Source organism: Zingiber officinale, chromosome 3B (assembly GCF_018446385.1).
Source record: "Zingiber officinale cultivar Zhangliang chromosome 3B, Zo_v1.1, whole genome shotgun sequence".
Classification (NCBI taxonomy): domain Eukaryota; kingdom Viridiplantae; phylum Streptophyta; class Magnoliopsida; order Zingiberales; family Zingiberaceae; genus Zingiber; species Zingiber officinale.
Window position 1 is genome coordinate 132561676 of NC_055991.1, and position 20387 is coordinate 132582062.

The 20387-nt window shown below is 39.4% G+C and overlaps 2 protein-coding genes across 8 annotated transcripts; both read left to right on the plus strand.

The window, feature by feature from the left end:
- Window positions 1-370: 370 nt before the first annotated feature.
- On the plus strand, window positions 371-3050 carry LOC121967842 (ras-related protein RABA2a-like). The gene is made up of 2 exons (XM_042518322.1): window positions 371-745; window positions 2354-3050. Exons 1-2 carry the CDS (start codon window positions 575-577, stop codon window positions 2849-2851), a joined length of 669 nt encoding a protein of 222 aa, XP_042374256.1. The 5' UTR covers window positions 371-574; the 3' UTR covers window positions 2852-3050.
- A 1571-nt stretch (window positions 3051-4621) lies between these two features.
- LOC121967843 (protein WVD2-like 7) lies at window positions 4622-12000 on the plus strand. Of its 7 annotated transcripts, none has more exons than XM_042518327.1 (13): window positions 4622-4841; window positions 4973-5058; window positions 5133-5196; window positions 5332-5448; window positions 5886-6027; window positions 7218-7949; window positions 8375-8701; window positions 9039-9103; window positions 9191-9286; window positions 9481-9571; window positions 11049-11132; window positions 11466-11551; window positions 11648-12000. In XM_042518327.1, the coding sequence occupies exons 5-13, from the start codon at window positions 5959-5961 to the stop codon at window positions 11673-11675; spliced, it is 1578 nt and encodes a 525-aa protein (XP_042374261.1). In that variant the 5' UTR covers window positions 4622-4841; window positions 4973-5058; window positions 5133-5196; window positions 5332-5448; window positions 5886-5958; the 3' UTR covers window positions 11676-12000. The 7 variants fall into 7 exon arrangements, with proteins under 7 accessions (XP_042374261.1, XP_042374262.1, XP_042374263.1 ...); XM_042518328.1 differs by having other exon boundaries at window positions 4622-4807; XM_042518329.1 differs by having other exon boundaries at window positions 4622-4793.
- The last annotated feature ends 8387 nt before the right edge of the window (window positions 12001-20387 follow it).

A 20387-nucleotide genomic window follows, 5' to 3' on the forward strand; every position in this document is an offset into this window, starting at 1 on the left:
TATATGTCATGACTGAGACTGATTTTTTTTTAAAAAAAAATAAACCATCATGATCTCCTAGGTGCATGACTGAGATTTCTGTCAAAAAAGGAAAGCACTTGTATTCAAACAAAATCACTACTGCTGAGAATGAGCAACATCATGACATCTTTGGATAAATAGAAAGAAATTAAGGCAAGTATTATTGCATCAAATCTCTTTCTTGTAAAGATGGGCCAGTTCTCAATTGAGATCACAGAACTATCAAATCACAAAGGAAAAGAATACGAAATTTTGTAGGATGGATGGGAACGACCAACTAAATTTTGTCTTTATAATGCGGACTCTTAGCGATTATTACCCAATTTTTACCTTTGGTTTTAACGAAACATGGGTTAATTATTCTCGGCTCCATGGCGCTGCAATAACGGGTTTCGTATGAATGGGTGATAACTATTTTGATTGTATTTATACCGGGGAACGCGATTTATCGTTAATGTCGCGATATATTAATTAGAGTTGCTTTGGAGAGCACCGGGAATCTCTAATCGGACAGCCAATCGTATGCGACATCGAGGACGGCGACGACGAAGAGATGGCTAGGCGAGAGGGATTGCATGAAGAATACGATTACCTGTTCAAGATGGTCTTGATCGGCGACTCTGGTGTCGGAAAATCGAACCTCCTCTCCCGCTTCACCCGAAACCAGTTTTCCCTCGATTCCAAGTCCACCATCGGCGTCGAATTCGCCGCCCGCACCCTCCAGGTCTTGCTCTATCTCCAATCTACTTTACGAGATATTCAAATATTTGGCCTTTTTTGAACCCTGAGTGGCTTTGATGGATCTCTAGCTACACTTTCGCCTCGGGTTCAATCGGTGTTCATATGTCGATTTTGATGAACCTCGTTTGGATCTCTCTAGGTTTTACTTGATCGAAAATTTTAATTTGTCGGATTTAGCAAGTTTCTTGATAGGGATCGGCGCCTAATGTTTGTCTGTTTCCTTCATTTCCTATGCTTTCCGGTGGAGTTCGTTCGGAAATATGAATTTGGTTGTGATGTTAAAATTGATTAGTCATACTCATGGAAGGAGCATAAATGCGCTATCTTTCTTCCATAATAACAGACTACGTGATGAGATGAGTTTGAAAAACTGTAACTCACAAGCTATTTCCTTTATTCTACGAGGTTTAGATAAATTTTCATGGGGAAAAAAATATACGTGTATGTATAAAAGAAACTACTTAAGAAGTATCATCGTGTGGTTTTGGAGTTAAATTCTCGCTTCCTAGGGATTGTACCTTAGGATATGTTAGGATTGTTTCTTCTATCTAGATGAATTTTGAGCTAGAAGTGTTAATGACTGCCTTTATTCATTTTCTACAATTCTATTGCATTTTTATTTTAAACCTCACTTTCACTATTTAAAAGAAGAGACTAACACCCTAATGTATGACTTTACAGTATGAAAAAGACAAGAAAACAGGAAGAAAAGGTAGCGCCAATAAATGTCTTTTCAATCTTTAGTAACACATGACATCCATACATGGATCTACTGGTTTAGCAAACAATTTGTTTGTATCAGAAATTCTCAAGGAAACTATTTTCCTAGAAAATAGTTTCTTGAGTTTTGTGGTTTTTTATTGGGGTGGTGATCATGATGGATGGAGGAAGGCTTGCAAAAAAAGGGAAAGGGTGATGCAAATTAGAAATCAATTTAGATCCTCCTAGATTTCTAGATTGGTTAGATGACATTGAAAACTATTTTAAGCAACATAACTTACCTCGATTAAAGGAACATAATTTGCAAATGATAACTCATAGGAGCCGCAAAGGAATTTCAGTAAAGTATTAAGGACCATCATTACATGATAGGGGCAGAACCTATTGCATTTTGGCCTAAAATAAAAAAGTAAAATTGATGAAAAATTATATTTCATCATATTTTTTAAGAGAGGCTACCTTATAACAAGTATGTAACTACAAAACAATCTTCCTTAAGTGAAGCAAATTCAAATACGACATCTAAGATCTTAATTCACTTACAATTGTCATCTCTAGGATATATAGTTTGTGTTGCAGTAAATATATATATAGGACTGTCTATTGACCTCCACAATGTTTTTTCTCTTTTGGGCTTTGAAAGTCGATCATCAGCTGTCTGGGTATGTGGATATACAAGGTTAATATGTTCAATCAAGTTTGCTTGCTTTTTGATTATGTTAGCGGCAACCTTTTGTATGTATGCATTTTTCTATTTGCTCATAACTCTACCTTTTATTTTTTTTTAATCATTGTCCTCTCTTTTTCCTGACCCCACCTAGTGGGATAATGCTTGGTTGGTGTTGTTGTTGTATTGTCCTCTCTTTCTCAGGTCGAAGGCAAGGCAGTAAAAGCACAGATATGGGATACAGCAGGCCAAGAACGATACCGAGCGATCACCAGTGCCTATTATCGAGGTGCCCTTGGTGCACTCCTCGTTTATGATGTAACTAAACCGAAGTCCTTCGAGAATACTAGTCGTTGGCTCAAGGAGCTTCGTGATCATGCTGATTCAAACATCATAGTCATGCTCATTGGTAATAAAACTGATCTGAAGCACCTCCGTGCTGTTGCCCAAGAGGATGCTCAAAGCTTCGCTGAGAAGGAGGGCATTTCCTTTATGGAGACCTCTGCCCTTGAGGCTACAAATGTGGAGAAGGCATTTCAGATAATTCTTTCCGAGATATATAGGATCATGTGCAAGAAGTCCCTAATCTCTTCCACAGAACCCAAGCTGAAGCCAGGAGCTTCAGAGAACATAAGAGGAAACACCATTGAGGTGACAGAGACTAATGCTACCGACACACAAAGTAGATGTTGTTCAAGGTAGAAATATACTGTCTCCCATAACCCAGACATCAAAGCTAGAAGAGTGATATAGTTTTATAGGAATTATTTGCTCAAATGGAAAACAATTCACAAGCTCTCATTATGTATGCTGAGTTTAGTTCAGCTCTATTGTTCACCCCTTTGTATCTTCATTGCATTCATAAATTATGAGAAATAACATCCTTTTTGTATCCATAATCCACTATGACCAAGATCTTAACCATTATGATCACTCTTAATTTTGTTTGCTCATCCACAATTTTGTTAGCTCTTTTTTTCCATATGCATGGATATTGGTGATTGTAGGAATTGGATTGGCGCAAGAAATTTGGTCTGCAAATATTTGTAGCATCAAGCATAGTTAAGAAACACAGATTCTGATTGCGTTCGACATTGATTTTGCCTAATTTCAATGCAATTTTGGTTATTCTACTTTGATGAAAAACAAATGTTTGACTACTAGAATGCCAAGGATAACTCTGGTTCTTGCATGGTAATCGATTAAGATGAGGCACATTTAAATAATAACTTGATAAGCCTGGCAATACTTAGATCTAATAATAGATTCAGATCCTCACATTCTACTCAGTCTCTAAAATAAAGATAATATTTACCATCACTCACCCACATGCTGCCCAAGAACATGCAACTGTGCCAACTTTTGCCAGATCTGTAGAAATAACAATTCGTGATTAAGCTTATGAGAAAAGGAAATTAATACTGTAACTATTTTGTCTCTGAATCGAACAATTAATATAATTTTGTCAGTCAGCTGGTTTCTTTATGGGTGGATCTGAAGGCTTGTTGTTGCCTGCACTGCAGACCAGAGAGATGGCAAACAAACTAAGGCTGATAAATTAATGAGTCCATGTACCTCAATGGTTGCACATGTGTGTTTATCTTTGGGAAAATCCTTGGTAATAAGTAGCATATTTTACTAGTTTTTGGTGAATATTAGAATCAAGCACATGGACTCTGAGGCACCTTGAGAATGATCATGTGCCTAATTAATTAAACTTGATAAATAATCAATGGATGCTAGTCTGCATTCATTTTCTACAATTATAAGATCAGACAGTAATACATTCAACTGAAACGATGTGAAAATTTCAATCAGAAAACAAGGCTGAAAACTTATCAGAAAAGCTTACATCATGTTTCTTATCTTCCTGTTCTCCTGCGCAACAACTACTGATAAGTCGATCCAATCAATCAATCATTGTGACAGAATAAATTTTCAATTTTCTGATGGTAGAAGAACTACTTTTAATTTGTTATCGTGGATCATAAGATCGATGAAGATAGTTGATACAAACACAAAACATGTAGGGCAAGCAGTACTGCTGCAGCTTTACAGAAGAACATGGTTTTTACAGTGGAGGACGTCTATTTTGATCTTTTGCTGCAGACAATTTTACTGCAGGAATTACATTTTGGATATGTTGAACTATTTTATACTTACATATAAACTAATTGTTATAAAAATTTAAATATTTATAAATGGTTACAAATGACAAGTCCACGATCTGATTTGTTTTTAATAAAAAACTAAAACCTGTAAAATTATAGATTGGACCGATGCTGCGTAAATATCGATCCGGCGTAATAAATAATCCACAGCGGCACATGTACTCTACTAGAGACTGAGTGGTGGTCCTCGGACCTCTGATCCGACGGCAGGGAGCGTATTACCACCCGAATGGGCGGCCGGATCTCCACCCCTCTCTTGCTCCCGCCTCTTTCACCGACTCTACTATTAATAGCTTGCTTCCAAAGTCCACCGGCAAGCTCACATGATTGTCATCCCTTCCAGCGGTCGGCTCCGCTTCGGCTCCGTCTAGTTCTTCTTCTTAAGGGATTCTGTGCTCCTTTTCTTGAACTAATCTGCAGCGATTTTGAATCCCTAGCTTCGGATTCGAGTGTTCTTCCCCCGATTGCAGCAAGTACGCTTTCTCGTGTACGGTGTATCTCTCATCTTTGCGATTCAAGGGGTTTGTTTGCTTTTCTAATTTGTCATTTTGTCCTTGTTTTTTTCTTTTTCTTTTGCTCCTTGCGTTAAGAATTTTTGAATGAGTGAGTGAACTGGTGCTGGAAATGAACGAAAGGGTTTATTCCTCTGCAGATTCTAACTAGATGCTCGGATCTGGACGCCTGTGAACTCCTCGGCGCCAGGGGAACGTGCTCTGGTCACGGGCAGCGGTTGCGAAGGTGGGTTATCGTCTTAGCTTTATGTCGTGCCTTAAAAGTCTTGGCTGACGGAGCCCTGCTTGATTGCTTCATAGCTAAACCACGACGAATGTACCTCCTTTTCCATCCATCATAAATTAAACGGTTGGGTTGGAGACGGTAACCAATAGTTGTTTCTTTTGTGAATCTGTTTAGCTTTTCCCTTTTTCTCGCATAATCTGATTTGAGACAGCGAAAGGAGCGTGCATGTTTGAGTTTGATGATTTCTTTCACGTATAGCTATTGTCCTTGCAGGCTTGGAGAGGAGGGCGCACACTGCGTGTAAAGTTCCTATCTAGTTCGATGCACGGAGGTTGATGCCGAGTTGCAAAATTAAGCAAAGTACATTCTTGTTTGGTCAAATTATGCAAGGTACATTTATGATGGAATAATGATTTATTATGCTTTAGCCATACCCCTATGTGGACCAGTGACAGAAAAAGTGGAAAGATACGTAAAAAAAGATGATAAGCTTCTCCTGTGTGAGATGACTATAAGTTTGAGCTTGGTCCCCGTTTTAAGACAAAAGTCTTCCGCTAGTCACAAAAGACGTCATTTGGATATGATTTGACCGAAATTAAAGTCTCTGAGATTTGATATTATTTAAATGTATACATATCAAAGTAATTAAACCCCTGATAAAACATTAGCTATTAACTTTGTATTGTATTTGTCCAAAACTAATTATTTGGTTTCATCATCAACAATATTCAGATTTCTTTCTTTTATGTGTCATATGCTTCCTTCTTACTAACCTTGTTCAATTGTATGTTTAACATCTGATAGTGCTAAATTTGATGGTGGTGTAGAATGACATTCCGGAACCAGCAGTATCCAGTCCATGGTTAGTTCTGTAGTTTTTCTCACTTGACAAGTAATCTAATGGCAACTGATGTTGATGAAGCCTATCAAGGGTGGTCTCCAGAGCTCTCTGATGGATATGATTCACATGTAATTTTCTCAACATTTTATAATTTCTTTGATTTCCTGTTCTTGTGGCCTTGAACTACATACTACCAAGCCTTTTCTATTTGTCCACTCATGTGTAATATTATTTATTTGCTTATAACTTAACCACAACCATCTTTCATTTGTATCATAAGTCTTAGTGTTTTATTATTGGCCATATTGAGGAATGAAGGGTGTAATCATTAGAAGATGCTAATAGAGACAATTGTGGAAATGCACTTAGTTCATGTAATGAAAAGGAAATTGGAAAAGTGTTTAAAATATTGATAAAACATAAATGAAATGAAAGATTCATGTTCCAAAATACGCAATACGAACTAAAGATTTGTTAGAAAAAAGAATATAATTTACTTGTTTGAGAGAGATAGAGAAACAAGAAAGAATATTATTTAGCTTTTTTTAGAGAGAGATAGCAATTCCAAAGATGATGTATGTAAATAAATTATTGCATGTCACATAAAATATACAAATACCTTAGTACCTCAAAAAGAAATAAACTAATATCAGAGATAAAAATAACAAAAAAGTATAGGTGTTATGCTGGTGCAATCAAACCATGGACAAGACTAGTGTTTGAACTGAAATTGATCAAACTTCAACATTCTCTGTCATTGAGATGTACAAAATTTGTTACTACTTACTAGTAAGATTTATCTTTTTTTCCATAAGTTTCCTTTCATTTGTTATTTTAAGATAAAATTTGCTTTTCTTCTGCTCATTTGATGGAAATTTTTCTGCATTTTGTTTTTTTTTTGTGAATTTAGCATGTTGAAAGTTTATGCAAAAGATCTGAGTGTGAATTAGTTGGAACACGTAGCTTGTACTGTCAGATTCAGATCTATTTTATATCACATTTTTTCCTTTTCAAAAAATCAGCACAGCTTTTTTATCCCTCCCCGGTATGTAATCAATTTTCAAAGTTTTCCTTCTTAGTTGGTGTGACATGGTTTTTCATCAGTTCAATATATGGTACACAAATTGCTATGCTGAATCTACAATGGAAAAAAAAGTATCATTCCCTAAACACTTTGTTTTCAAGAATTAGCGCTGTGTGTCAAAAATCATAATCATGCAGATGATGATTTCTCTTCTCTTCCAAACAAAAATTACACCTCATTCACCAGCTATTGACCACAATTATATAGGTAATTATGGTTAACTTGTTCTTCCAGGAAATTCCAGCTTCTCAAATACTTGATCATGGTTCCATTTCCTTTGGAAGATTTCCAGTTGAAACATTGTCATGGGAAAGGAGGTCAGTTTTTACTCACAACAGATGTCAGGAAGAGCTGGAGAAGTTCAATGGTCTAGTTGCAAAAAAGAAAGCCTATTTTGAAGAACGTTATAGAAAGATTAGAGCAATGAAGGCTGAGCAGAATCAGCAAACAGAACTTACATTGGATTATAGCGGTGATGGTAGCATTTCTAGTCAAAGTGGAGAAGAAGATGCAGCATCTACACAGCATGACAATTTTAGAGATGTGAAAGAGTTCAATGTTCATTCTTCCTCAGAAGAAGGTAAACCTGGGAGGGCCTATCAACAAGAAGTCAGCTACAGTGAATCCTTTGAAGAAAAATGCTTATGTCCAGAGTCCACACTACCTAATCTCATTTCACCGATAGAAATTCTGGATAGCCCTGAGCAAGATAAGAACACTGTTGACACTTTGCTAGTGCAGCCATTAGAAACTGCATTATCATTACCTCACACAACCGATCTAGAAGAGAAATCACATTTTAAGAGCAATCTTGACAATAAAGAGGTCTTGCAGAAACAATGGGACAAGGTATTAGATCTCGAGTCCAAAAGACAAGGAACAATATTGAATACAAGCAAAGCAAACTCTGATCAGTGGCTACCAATTGGAAAATCTTTGGATTACAAATCAATTTCTTTTATTAAGGTACTGCAGCAATCGACTTTGGTTGGTTTTTCTCTAATCCAAAGATCAAGATTCTCTCTTGAATTATAGCTGAAGAAGCTTTAAAAAATATTAAGAAGGTTTTGACTGAACCCTAATCTCAACTACAATTATATTATGTGTGTTCGGTAACATATTGCTATTGAACACTAGGCATCTCAGCTGGAGCATTTCTAAGTCAAATCATAAACTGACTATACTGTTATTCAGATTTCTCTATCAAGATTGCTGATATGATGGGTGTCCTTTAGCTGATACTCATGTCTTTCGTTGAAACAAATGCAGTTCTTAATGGTTACATCCAAATTACAACAATAGAAAATAAAGAAAATGAACGTCCAAAAATATTAAAACCTCTCTTCTATTTTATATACCTGAGACAGCCAATCATTTTTTTGTGTGTTCAGGATCTTGCATCAGGTAGAAACATTAAAGGAGAAACTAAGGTGAATGTGGTTCAGTCATCAAAGGGAGTAAGAACATCAGAAAAGATAGCCACTCAAACTCTGATCATGGCACCAACTTGTAGAGTCAATGGCAATACTAGGCCTAACTTGGTCACTTCAAGTAAACCACCTGTAAAAACACATTCTACTATCACTACCCCAGGTCCATTTACCCTTGTAATGGAAAGAAGAGCAATCAAAAGACGAAGTACAGAAAAGCTGACCTCTGGGGGTTCAAACATGCATGTATATAAGCCAAGTCATGCGAAAGATAGTTCAAGTCTACAGGTGAGATTTGATTTTAAAGTACTACTAAATGGGGTGTCAGTTTAAATTAGCCTCTTCTAGTTATTTTAGCAACTTTCTTGGAAATACTGATGGTTTTTACTAGTCGCCTTAAGAAACACAATGCTCGAGCATTTGTCTTGGTGCATGAATATTTATCCAAAAGTACTTAACTAACGTTTATATATTGCTCATATTGTAATAGGTTGGCACATAAGCCATTTATATCTTTGTTTAATTTCTCTCTTCACTAGAAATTTTCTTTTATTTTAGTTGCATAAGCAACATTTTTTTACCATAGTGTTTTTCATTTTCTATTGTCATCCTGCCATTTTTACAGGTTACAACAAAGAAAGATGCTGCAACAAGCAGATTGATAAAACAAAGAGGACCAGAAGTTAAAAGGTTCATTAAAACCATATTACTGATAGCTTTATCGTAAGAGGACTTATCTTCCAAATATTGTTTCTTAATGTTACCCTATGAATTTAGGGACATAAAAGGAGTAAGAGGCATGCCCTTGGCAGTCGACAATCACTCTAATAGCTTGAAGAGAGCTGAGGCACATGTTGTGCCACCCAAGTCAAGGTTATTCTTGTTAAGGAATTGTTTGTTTTACAAGTTATACAAATCTTCTATATAAATTCATATAATGCTGATTCTTTTTTCATATATGTTTTTTTTAGCTTGTGTTAGTAAGGCTAAATATCGTCTTAAATTGTCATTGTTTTATGAATTAACTACGCTTTTTTAGAATCTAACTTTTTTATTTGAATTTCCAGGTCTGTTAACCTTCCTTATAGGACCAAGCTTACAACTTGTGTTGGAGTTGATTCCCAATGTCAAACAGCCAAAGGAACTAAACAGAAAGAGGTAGTTTTTTCTGTGAGTTGTGTATGTTGTCTTGAGTTTGCACCAATTTGATTTTCCTTATGACAACAATAAGTAGGGTCGATAGCAGATCTAAATACCTCATTTTAGGTATTATTTGATTCTGAATTTGATTATCTGCAATGTGAACATGACCAGCTATCTGTCATTCAAACCCAAACAAATACCTGCTTTGGATGATAAAAGGATATGAAACTCTTGTGTACCTATAATTGTAAAGAAGCTTGAACCTGATTTGGACCAAGTATTAGTATAATGAGGTAAAGCAAACCTTATTTAAAAGCGCTGGGTACCCATGAATACCTGACTATTAGGTATCCATTGCCATCCTTAAATAAGTATGCAACTTATTCGTCTAAAAAAGAGTCCACAGATATTGCATCATTTACCAATCAATATTGTTCTTACAAATTGGGGAGAGAATGTTGCTTCTTCGACACCAAGCTCATGCACCCATTTGTTTGTGTAAGAATGTTATAAGTTGTTAGGTTATTAACATAGTTGGTTTTGTCCCACATTAGGTGTTAGATTCAAGGTTTTATAGTGTTTGCTAATATATCCCTAAAGAGAGGCCATCAATTTCAATGTGATGGCGGTGGCATGTCCCATATCCTTCAGTCTTGCTCGATTCCTTCCCTTCCATATTGTTCAACTTGATTTTCTCGATTAGAATGGCAACAATGTTCATGCCACTCCATTTCTTTCCTCTCTCCACAACTTGTCTTCTTTCCTAGGTTAGTCATTTTGTATTATAGGGGGAATGTTATTAGTCTAATGGTTTAGTCCCACATTAGGTGTTTAGTTAGGATTAGTTTTTCCATCAGTTTATACTATAAAGTCACTGCAGCCTATGCTATTTAGATTTGTACCTGGATTGAAACCATTAATCTAACCACAGGAAAATATTTACCACAAATGTCGGTGCTAGCCTTTTTTGTAACTTAATGATTTGGATGTCAATGGAATTATTTGAATTGTTGGGATGTAGTTAACCAATTTCCATTTCACTCCTAATTCTTTAGAGAGTTGGAAAAGGAGGATTCAGCATACTATATAAAATAAGTACAACTAAATGACAGTTCCAAGTGAACGCCTGATGTATTTGTTGCTGTGCCAATGTCCTTCACTAATGGAGATGCAGTTTATTCCCTGGCATAGAGACACTAGATCTGTTTCAACAGCTGTTTCACTGTTATTTGCTTAGTTTAGTGATTTAAAATGTCGACAGGAGAAAGATCAGTGTTAGGCACAAATTCTACTCACTTTTGAGATCCTTCTTCTGCCTATTCAGCAATTCACATTTTCGCTAGACCCTTTGAGCATAAAAGTTATCCTCAGTAAACTTTTTTTTTTGTTTTCAAATTAAACGAAATAAGCTTTTTGGATATGAGCTCTCTTAAACTTTGTATTTTCTTGTACATATTTATTTTCTCGGATGATCTCGTTTATTTTCAAGCAGGGAAATGACAAAGGCAGGCAATTTCAAAGAATTGATGCAAAGACAGCTCCTGCAATGTCTGGGAATGTAACGGTGACTAAGAAGGTTAAGGCTTGTATTATTTAGAGAATTTTAATGTTCTGCTTGTTACTTCTTGCTGTGTATGTAGTATTTTCATGCTGTCTGTGGATAAAATATGTAGGTGAATAGATGCATGCATTTCATTCACCTTTTAGGCTTTCAATCATGTGATTTCTAGCTTCTCTGTAAATTTTTCTTCAGAAGAGTTTAGTTCTCGATAAGACTGCTTGGATCCACACTTCAGTTGGAACAAAATTACACATTCATGGCCTAAACTCTTCCTACATACTTTGCCAGGATCTGTTGCCACTTTTATCATACCTATCATCATCTACTAACTTTCTCCTGAAATTGCAGCCATTTGTCACTCGAGAGACGCATTCATCTCATGGAGGGAGAAAATCAAGGGTCGATAATCTATCTGTCTGTGACAGGAAAATGAGGTGTGCCAATCTTTTGATCGAATTCGAATTCCTACATCAGAACAAACAAATTCACTGCCATTGATCAACCCTTTCATCTTTCCTTCTTCCAAGCAGGAGATCAGGGACACCACAATGGCGATAACCTGAACGTTTAAGAGCCACTTGATCTGAGATGCAAGAGGATGACTTCCAGAAACATCATCTGGTATTGCACAGTCGAACTGCATCACCAATGCACATCCTGTTTTAGGAGGCCTTGTAGCTTTGCTAGGTAGTCGTGTAGTATCTATGCAAGTTGCTGCTGTACAAATATGTAACATATTTATCTTGCTAGAAGTCCTAAAATTTGTTTAACTAAAATCGCCTATCCTTGTTTAAGAATGTGCTCATCTACTGTTGTGGGCTATGTACGAATAATGAACTGTATATTTGTCATGCAAGCTGTCATGCACATTTGTGGAATCAAACGATCTCGGCCAGTCCTAAGAGCATCTACAACGCGGCAATATATTATCATATATATATAATTTTTTCAATAGGTATGCATTTAACGTTAATACTACAGTACATCAACAGTGCAGTCACGTAGATATTATCGCTTACAGATGGCCTAATGTGGTGGTCAGTATTAGTTCCCTTTCAAATAATACTTTCCTATGTATATGTCTTTCCACCAATGTAATGCATAACGATAACTTTTATATAGTTCTAAAATCGTTCTAGAAAAAACAGATGATCACACCTATCGCAATGAAGAGTGGAGACCTGGGGCGATTTGATCCGCCCTCAGAGCAGTTTCCGTGCTCAAGCTCGTTAAAATAGCTTTCTTAAAAGGGGTGGTTTAGGCACGGATTGGATATAATATACATTTTTTTTTAGTTATATAAAACTTTTTAAAATATTTCTTTGTTTCGTCGCGCGTTTGTTATTATATTATTTCCTTCGATGTATCAACAATTTGTTTTTTTTTATGAAAGATTTTTTTAAAAAATGTATCAACAATTTATGTACTTTTTTAGTTATTGATATTAATTCATAAAACATGTATGATTCTGACTAACTTGTAAGAGTCTTATTAAATTTCTTAAGACTCCACAAGAAATATTTGTGATTTTTTAATTTTTCTTTAACACGATATGTTTCGATTTTACGAGAATATGATGCATGTTTGACTTGCCATCGATAACAGAGCATTCTGCACGCAAGTCATCCATTTTAAATAGGCAAGAACTCGACGACTTTTACCTTTGCTTCTTTACATTTCTAAAATATTCGTACCTTCATAAAAGTAGTTTTTTTTTTTAATCTGAAACTTTGTAATTTTTGACAAATACATAAAAAAGAGATTCATCTGAATGTATCTTTTTAACCTTTTTTAAAATGATTAAGAGATTACATAACTATAGGTGCTCAACGAATTCTAGTGCAAGGATATCAACAGCCTTATGATATTTAATACTAAATTGAAGAGAATCTAAAAAATCACATTCAAGGCCCCACCAGCATGGCGTAGCGGTTAAAACATAATGAAGATAAAGCGATGTCGAGGTTTGATCTGGGTGATAAAAGATGAATATATTTGTCCCAATGTTTTTGTCAATTCACCATAAGATTAATATGGAGGAGGTAAATCATAAGTGGCTACTAATTTTTGGAATAATGACTAGCATATAAAGGAGACATTTACGTCGGCTTTATCGAGATTCGAACCCCAGACTTCATGGTGACAACACCTCATGCGCTAGTCACTAGACTCATCCGAGGGGCATATATTGACATGCAATTTAACGGAAAAATGTAAGGTTGGACCGTCGTGGGCGTTGAACAGTACCATGATTGATCTTCACGAGTGATCCTGTCTAAGAATCACGAAGAAGGCTGGTTAGAGATGTGACTTCTGAATAGATCGGATATAGACTTTGTTCCACTTTATAATATAAGAAATGTCAGTGTCGAGTAAGGGAAGGGGTCTCCGGCGTTGGTTCTCCGACGCTCAAGTCAATCATAGAAAAAACAAAAGGAAGCGAAACAACAGTAAGTACATATATGAATAGTAAATAACGTGTACTTCTATCGGTGCATGGACCCCCTTTATATAGCGCTATAGTGAGTGACATGCACGATACTCAAGGTGTGGGCACATTCTCCAAATTATGTCAGAAAAATGACCTTGACACTATACCTTAATAGGGCATGCAAATATCTGATAATACAGTAGAAGCTTCCATCCGGTCGACCAGCGCTCTGCATTATCTCTCAAAGGGATATTAAGAGATATGAGGGGTCCCACTGTTTGGCCGAGCGGGAGAGCCACTCGGTCGAAGATCCCTGCCCAATCGACCTCTTCCTTTCTTCTTCGTAACCCCGTAGCTCATTTAATTGTCTCCGCCTGATCAGATCAGCATTTTGGTCGCCTAAGCGTTCCTCTAATCCGTACTGAGCATCTGATGTTCTTTCTATAATACCCATCCAGAAGAGCGATCTACTTCGATAAGCCTCCTGGCTGATCGGACTTATCATGTTGGTCGGCAGCTGAAGTCGACCTCCACTCGACCTACTTTTGATGAGCCCGTTGATTTCTTGACGTTGACTGCCTTAACTTTAACCTCCACGTTGGCCTTGACTTTGACCTCCACGCTATCTGCTACCTCTGTCCTTGACCCACATTTGGTGGGCCCCTTATCACTGCATCAACGAGCAAAGTACCATGATTTGGCGTTCGATAGTCTTACAAGGATGGTAAGGACCACGAGGAACAACTGTCGATGAGGATCAACTGTCAACGGTTTACCGTAGCACTTCTATGATTTATCCTTGAGACGGAGAGGAAATTTTTGTGAGATAAGACTAATCGCTTTCAAAATTAATTAGATTGTAAAAATTGAACAACTAGTAATATTTTCTCGAATGAGTTATGAATGTTGGTACAACGACAAGGCATTCATATTATCACCCAGGTATTCGCGATTCAATCTCCAACTATAACGAATTTGTAAAGATTTTTCCTCCAAATGAGATGGATAATCAAAAGATGTTGGGTTTCTTGGTCGCCCATTGCGAGCGCTTCCTAATTTATCCTAGTGATCGGTGGAAAAATTTCGTAAGATCAGACCGATCATTCCAGGAGACTAGTCAATAAGATTAACTGGGTTGATCATTTTCTTTTCTAATAAGTTATGAATGATTAATCAGGTAAGATAATATTAAATATGGGATGATGATCTAATTCTATCAAAATGTTCTATCGATTATATAAATTGAGAAAGTGCGCATAACGATTCATCGTAACCACCAGCATTATTAGGCCCGTCTGATTTTTTTTTTCTAATGAGTTATGAATCTTTTTTATCTCGGGGCATAGCTCAGTTGACCATCATCACATAATAAAATTATCAAATTAGATAAGGATCGGTGAAAATATTCTCCCATATAATCTACTTAATTTTTTAATTTACCTTTACGAGCCGCATGATATATGATTACGAGCCGATCATGTGGCGCGTCCTAAGTCAGCATACGACATTTTCAAATCTATTTTTTTTTTGTCTCTCTTGTCCTATCATCTCAAAAATAGATTTTAGCTATTATTTCTACTTGCAAAGTTGACAACATCTTGGCAAAGCATCTTCCATGATCTACTACTCGTGGTGTGTCCTCTTGTTCCTTGATGCCTGTTTTGTCGCTTATTAAAATTAATAAACTCCACGAGTTTTTTTTTTCTAATAAGATTAATTATATTAGAAAAGGAGGATTACGTCGGTGCTCATGTATTGATAGTCCGTCCGAAAACAAAAGTTGAATCAGATAATACTATAATACTGGACTGGGATACATCAATCGGTCGTCAGAAATTTTTTATCGATCGTCATGATTTATCGCTCGTCATGATAAATCAGAGTTCAACATGAGTGACCACACTTTGTAATTACATGTTCTAGTTAAAAGAATGTCCCCATGGGCTAGATCAGTTGGTTAGGTGTTTACAGCTTGCTAATGAAGTGGTAGGATCGAAGGTCACCAGTTACATACGGGGATAAAACCTTGGTCTATTGTGTCAAAAATTCCTTCGACCCCAGTCACATTTTCTATCCAGTATTAATCGTGATTTATTCCTTCTGAAATTTTATGGGGGCGGGACTAAGGGATCGCTAGGATGATTGTTCCACCTTTTTGCCAATGTTCTAGTTAAAAGAAAAATCCTTTTAATCAAACCGTTGAAACTTGGTGACAACTGGGTGCCACTGTATAGCTAGTGGTCTTCACCATCCATGCACACTAGATGAAGGGAATTAACGCTGTATTTATTTGGAATTTATACAATCTATCCTATGATCAGGCATTAAATAGTAGAAATTGTAAAAAAAAAATATATATCCCACGCTAGATGAAGGGTGATGCGGTGATAGATGGGGTCATTTCGAGGTGGTCAAAACCAAGATGTCAAAAGACTTGTCTATGGTGGTCAAGCGGAGGTCAGCTATAGCGGTCGGTCAGGGCAATCAGGGTCCGATCGACAAGAGGTCATAAAGGCCGATCGAGAAGTAAGCGTCCAAGCGGGCCAACCGTTTACCTCGAATAATACAGTAAGATAGTCAGACGTTCAGTGTGGAGCAACAAGACCCTAAGGAGACCGGAGAGCTTATCCGAATGGGGAGGGGATATGCTACTACACTGTCACCGCAGGGAAGAGCAACTGAGGTCGGCAAAGCGGAGGAGTCCCGGTCGAGCGGCTACCCCGCTCGACCAAGCAGCGGGGCCTAACCATCAACGGAGCGGAGGAGTCCCGGCCAAGCGACTACCTCGCTCGGCCAAGCAACAGGACCATTGTCGTATCTGTCGATATCCTTCTGGTAGATAGTGTCGTTGACACGAGGCATGGTCGATAAACGGATTGTACGGTAAAAGTTTCTACTGTATTGTCAGGGATATGCATATCCTGTTAAGGTATGATGTTAGAGGTACTTTTCTGACAAATCCCTTTATAGGACATATTGGAGAACGTGACCATGCCTCGCGGAGCATGCACATCATCCACCAGCGCTCTATATAAAGGGAGTCCATCACCGGCAGAGACATGCGTTATTACTGTTTGCGCTTGCATTACTATTGCTCCACTTCCGTTTACACTTTCGATGACTGACTTGAGCGTCGGAGGACCAACGCCGGGGCCCCCTTCCCTGGCTCAGCGCTGACGTTACTTGTTTTGCAAAGTGGAGCGCGTTTTACAGTCAGCCAGTGTAGCAGCCACATCCCCAGCTTTCCACCCTTTCATTTTCGAACAGGATCATTTTGGCGCCGTCTGTGAGAACGTAGCCTATATCCAAAGCGAGAAGATGGAAGACGTTGAACGACTCACCACAGTAACACTGACAAAGGAGGAGCTCGATATGCTTATATAAGCTCGAACAACAAGGATAGTGGAGCAGTAAAATCAACAAGCGCTGGCCGAGCGCCGAGCGCATAAGCCCGCGACATCAACGGCGGGGCATCAAGTAGGATATGGAGATCGAGTGGAACACGTATTCGTTCGGGGACAAAACAGGAAGCCAATCAGCAGATATAGGGAGGTACCCAATGCGTCGATCCCTTTTCATCGAGCACTGTTCCGGACTCCATCAGAGGAATGAAACTAAGCAGATAAAGACTGAGGGTCTTCCTCAGATGACGCACCCTTTCGAGACGCGAGAAAAGGAAAGGCACCAAGGGAGGATGATTCGTCTGAGCGGATCAACCAACAATTCTCGCAGGGGATTCTGGACGACCCTCTGCCAAGGCACTACACCCCGCTGGCAATCGGGGAATACAATGGAACTATCGATCTGAATGACCACTTGACCAAATTTGACAACGAGGCCACACTTCATCAGTACACTGATAGGTTAAAGTGTCGGGTCTTCCTCACCACCCTCTCCGGATCAGCACAACGTTGGTTCAAGAGATTGCCGAACAAATCAATCTACAACTTCAATGACTTCCAAGCGACATTTCTACACCACTTCGCTAGTAATCGTCGCCACCAGATACCAGTGTCAACTTGTTCTCCCTGAAACAAGGGCCCAGGGAGGCACTAAGGGCCTACATCGAGCGTTTCAACCAAGTGGCTATGGATATCCCCTCGATCTCCGTAGAAGTATTGGTGAACGTCTTCGCTCAGGGCCTCATCAAAGGGGAGTTCTTCCGATCACTCATTCGGAAGCTGTCGAGGGACTTCGACCATCTGCTTAGGAGGGCCACGGAGTTACATAAACGTGGAAGAAGCCTAAGCGACCAGGAGAAAGGAGGCACTTGTTGAGCCCCAGCAGCGCCCAAGCGACAACCATCGAGTAGCCATCAACCTCTAAAGGGGCCTCGATCAGGAGGAGCCCAACAACACCAGGAGCCGAGAACACATACCATACAACATGTAGTGGTCAGTCGCCCAAAGGCTGCAAAAGGTAAGGGATGGATGCTCCTATTCTTCTTTTTCCATCAGTTGGCGACACACAACATGCGCGACTGTTATGATCTGACTCCGATTGCAAGTTGATCGGCTCCACGAGGATATTATCGCCTATCACCATCACCTGATCGACATCATAGTCGTTGGTCAACTGGCCAGAGGGAGAAAGAAAGAGGGGCGCCCGAGCGCGGCTATCGTCAACCCCAGCGGAGGAACAACACGAGCCCCGCTTGAGCTCTTGCCGAGCATAACAGAGCCTCGGCTCGAGAGGAGGAGAACATGAGCAACGCCGCTCGGGGAGAAATTGGAATGATCATCGGTGGTCTGACCGGCGGTAATTCCAACCGAGTGAGGAAATCATATGCTCGGCAATTGGAGATCCATGTTGTTGGATGCAACAAGGAGAAGGCCGAAGGACTTGAAATAAGCTTCGACCCCCGAGGCTTAGAGGGTGTGGAGATCCCTCACGACGACGCCCTGATCATCCGAGTGGTAATCGTTAATTATACTATTCACCGAACCTTTGTTGATACATGGAGCTAGGTGAATATTATATACAAAAAGGCATTCAACAACTGCAAATCGACAGGAGTGAGTTGCAGTCGATGACGACCCCATTTTACGGCTGCACACACAACGAAACGTTGTCGATCGGCCAAGCATGGCTGGCCATTTCGCTCAGACAGGAGCTGCTGAAGAGGATGAGGACGATGAACTTCATTGTGGTGGACACGTCGTCTGCCTATATTGTCATACTGGGTCGACTGACCCTCAATGAGTTCCGAGCGGTGTCGTCCACCTTCTGCTAGAAGATTAAGTTTTCGATGGACAACGAGGTGGGCGAAGTCAAGAGAAACTAGCTGATCGTTCGGCGATGTTACGTCGAGATGGTCAAGTCCAAAACAAGAGCCTCTCGGAAGAACCCGCGCCTAGAGGTAAATGCTATCAGGGAAGAACCTCCTTCAGTAGTCTATGAAGAAAATGAGGAGGTCCAAATCCACCCCAGCCGATTGGAGGCAATTACGTTTATCGTCGACGACCTGGAAAGCGAGAAGAAGGTAGAGTTTGTCGCATGCCTTAGGCGAAACCATGATGTTTTCACTTAGTCGACGCACGAGCTCCCGAGCATCTCGTCGAGCGTGCCTCAGCACGAGCTTCATGTCTGATCGGATGCTCGGCCTGTGAAGCAGAAGAAGAGGGACTTCAGCATTGAGTAAAATCAGATCATCCGGGCAGAGATAGAAAAATTGCTGGAGGTCAGTCACATCCAGAAAGTTCAATCCCGAGCTGGCTCGCCAATGTTATGCTGGTCTTCAAGTCGAACAACAGGTGGCACCCTGATCTGCATCGAATTCCACAATCTGAATAAGGCATGCCTGAAGGATTTCTATCCGCTGCCTAGGATAGATCAGATGGTGGATTCTACAACGAGTTACGAGCTGATATGCATGCTCGATGCGTACCAAGGATACCACCAAGTGTCACTCGCCTGAGAGAATCAAGAGAAAGTCAGCTTTATAATGGTCGACGGAACCTATTACTACAATGTTATATTGTTCAGATTGAAGAACGTTGGCGCCACCTACCAGAGGCTAATGAACAAGGTGTTCCAACGGTAAATCGGCTGCAACATAGAGGTATATGTCGATGACATATTAATAAAATCCCTCCGAGCTGTTGACCTTTGTGCAGACACCGAGGAAACTTGTCGAACCTTGAGGGCCTACGAAATAAAGCTAAATCCGAACAAATGTCTGTTCGGTGCAAGGAGTGGCCACTTCCTTAGATACATCATTACCGAATGGGACATCGAGGCGAATCCGAGCAAGGTGAAGGTGCTACAGGACACGCCCTTGCCTCGCAACTTGAAGGAGGCCCAACGGCTGACTGGGAAGATCACTGCATTGTCAATCTTCATCTCCAAGTCATCCGACTGGAGTCATCCGTTCTTCAAGGTGTTGCGCTGAGCGACAAAATTTCAATGAGACGTGGAGTACGACAAGGCGATGGAGGAGCTCAAAGAATACCTTAACTCTTTTCTTGTATTGGTTAAGCTGAGCGCTGGTGAACCACTCTAGAGCTACTTGTCATCCACCGAGTATGTGGTTGGCTTGACATTGGTAAGGTAGAACGACCACGAGCAACAATCTGTGTATTTTCTAAGTATATATTAAAAGATACAGAGTCCCGCTACACTTATCTTGAAAAATTGGTTTACGCACTAGTGCTCGTCACTCGGAGACTCCGTTCTTACTTTCTTTCGCACCCCATCATTGTGATGACCAACAATACTTTGGGAAGGATCCTTCTCAACCCTGTAGCGTCTGAGTGGCTAATCAAATGGACAACTGAGCTGAGCGAATTTGACATACAATATCAACCCCGAACGACGATCAAGGCTCGACCTTAGCTGGT

What these genes read in the sequence shown, in the direction of transcription:
- LOC121967842 (XM_042518322.1), top strand. Translation starts at nt 575, where the DNA reads ATGGCTAGGCGAGAGGGATTGCATGAAGAATACGATTACCTGTTCAAG. An exon ending in TCGCCGCCCGCACCCTCCAG is followed by an intron (nt 746 to 2,353) that starts GTCTTGCTCTAT and finishes TCTCTTTCTCAG; the next exon opens with GTCGAAGGCAAGGCAGTAAA.
- LOC121967843 (XM_042518327.1), top strand. Translation starts at nt 5,959, where the DNA reads ATGGCAACTGATGTTGATGAAGCCTATCAAGGGTGGTCTCCAGAGCTC. An exon ending in AAGGAACTAAACAGAAAGAG is followed by an intron (nt 9,572 to 11,048) that starts GTAGTTTTTTCT and finishes ATTTTCAAGCAG; the next exon opens with GGAAATGACAAAGGCAGGCA. An exon ending in ATGTAACGGTGACTAAGAAG is followed by an intron (nt 11,133 to 11,465) that starts GTTAAGGCTTGT and finishes CTGAAATTGCAG; the next exon opens with CCATTTGTCACTCGAGAGAC.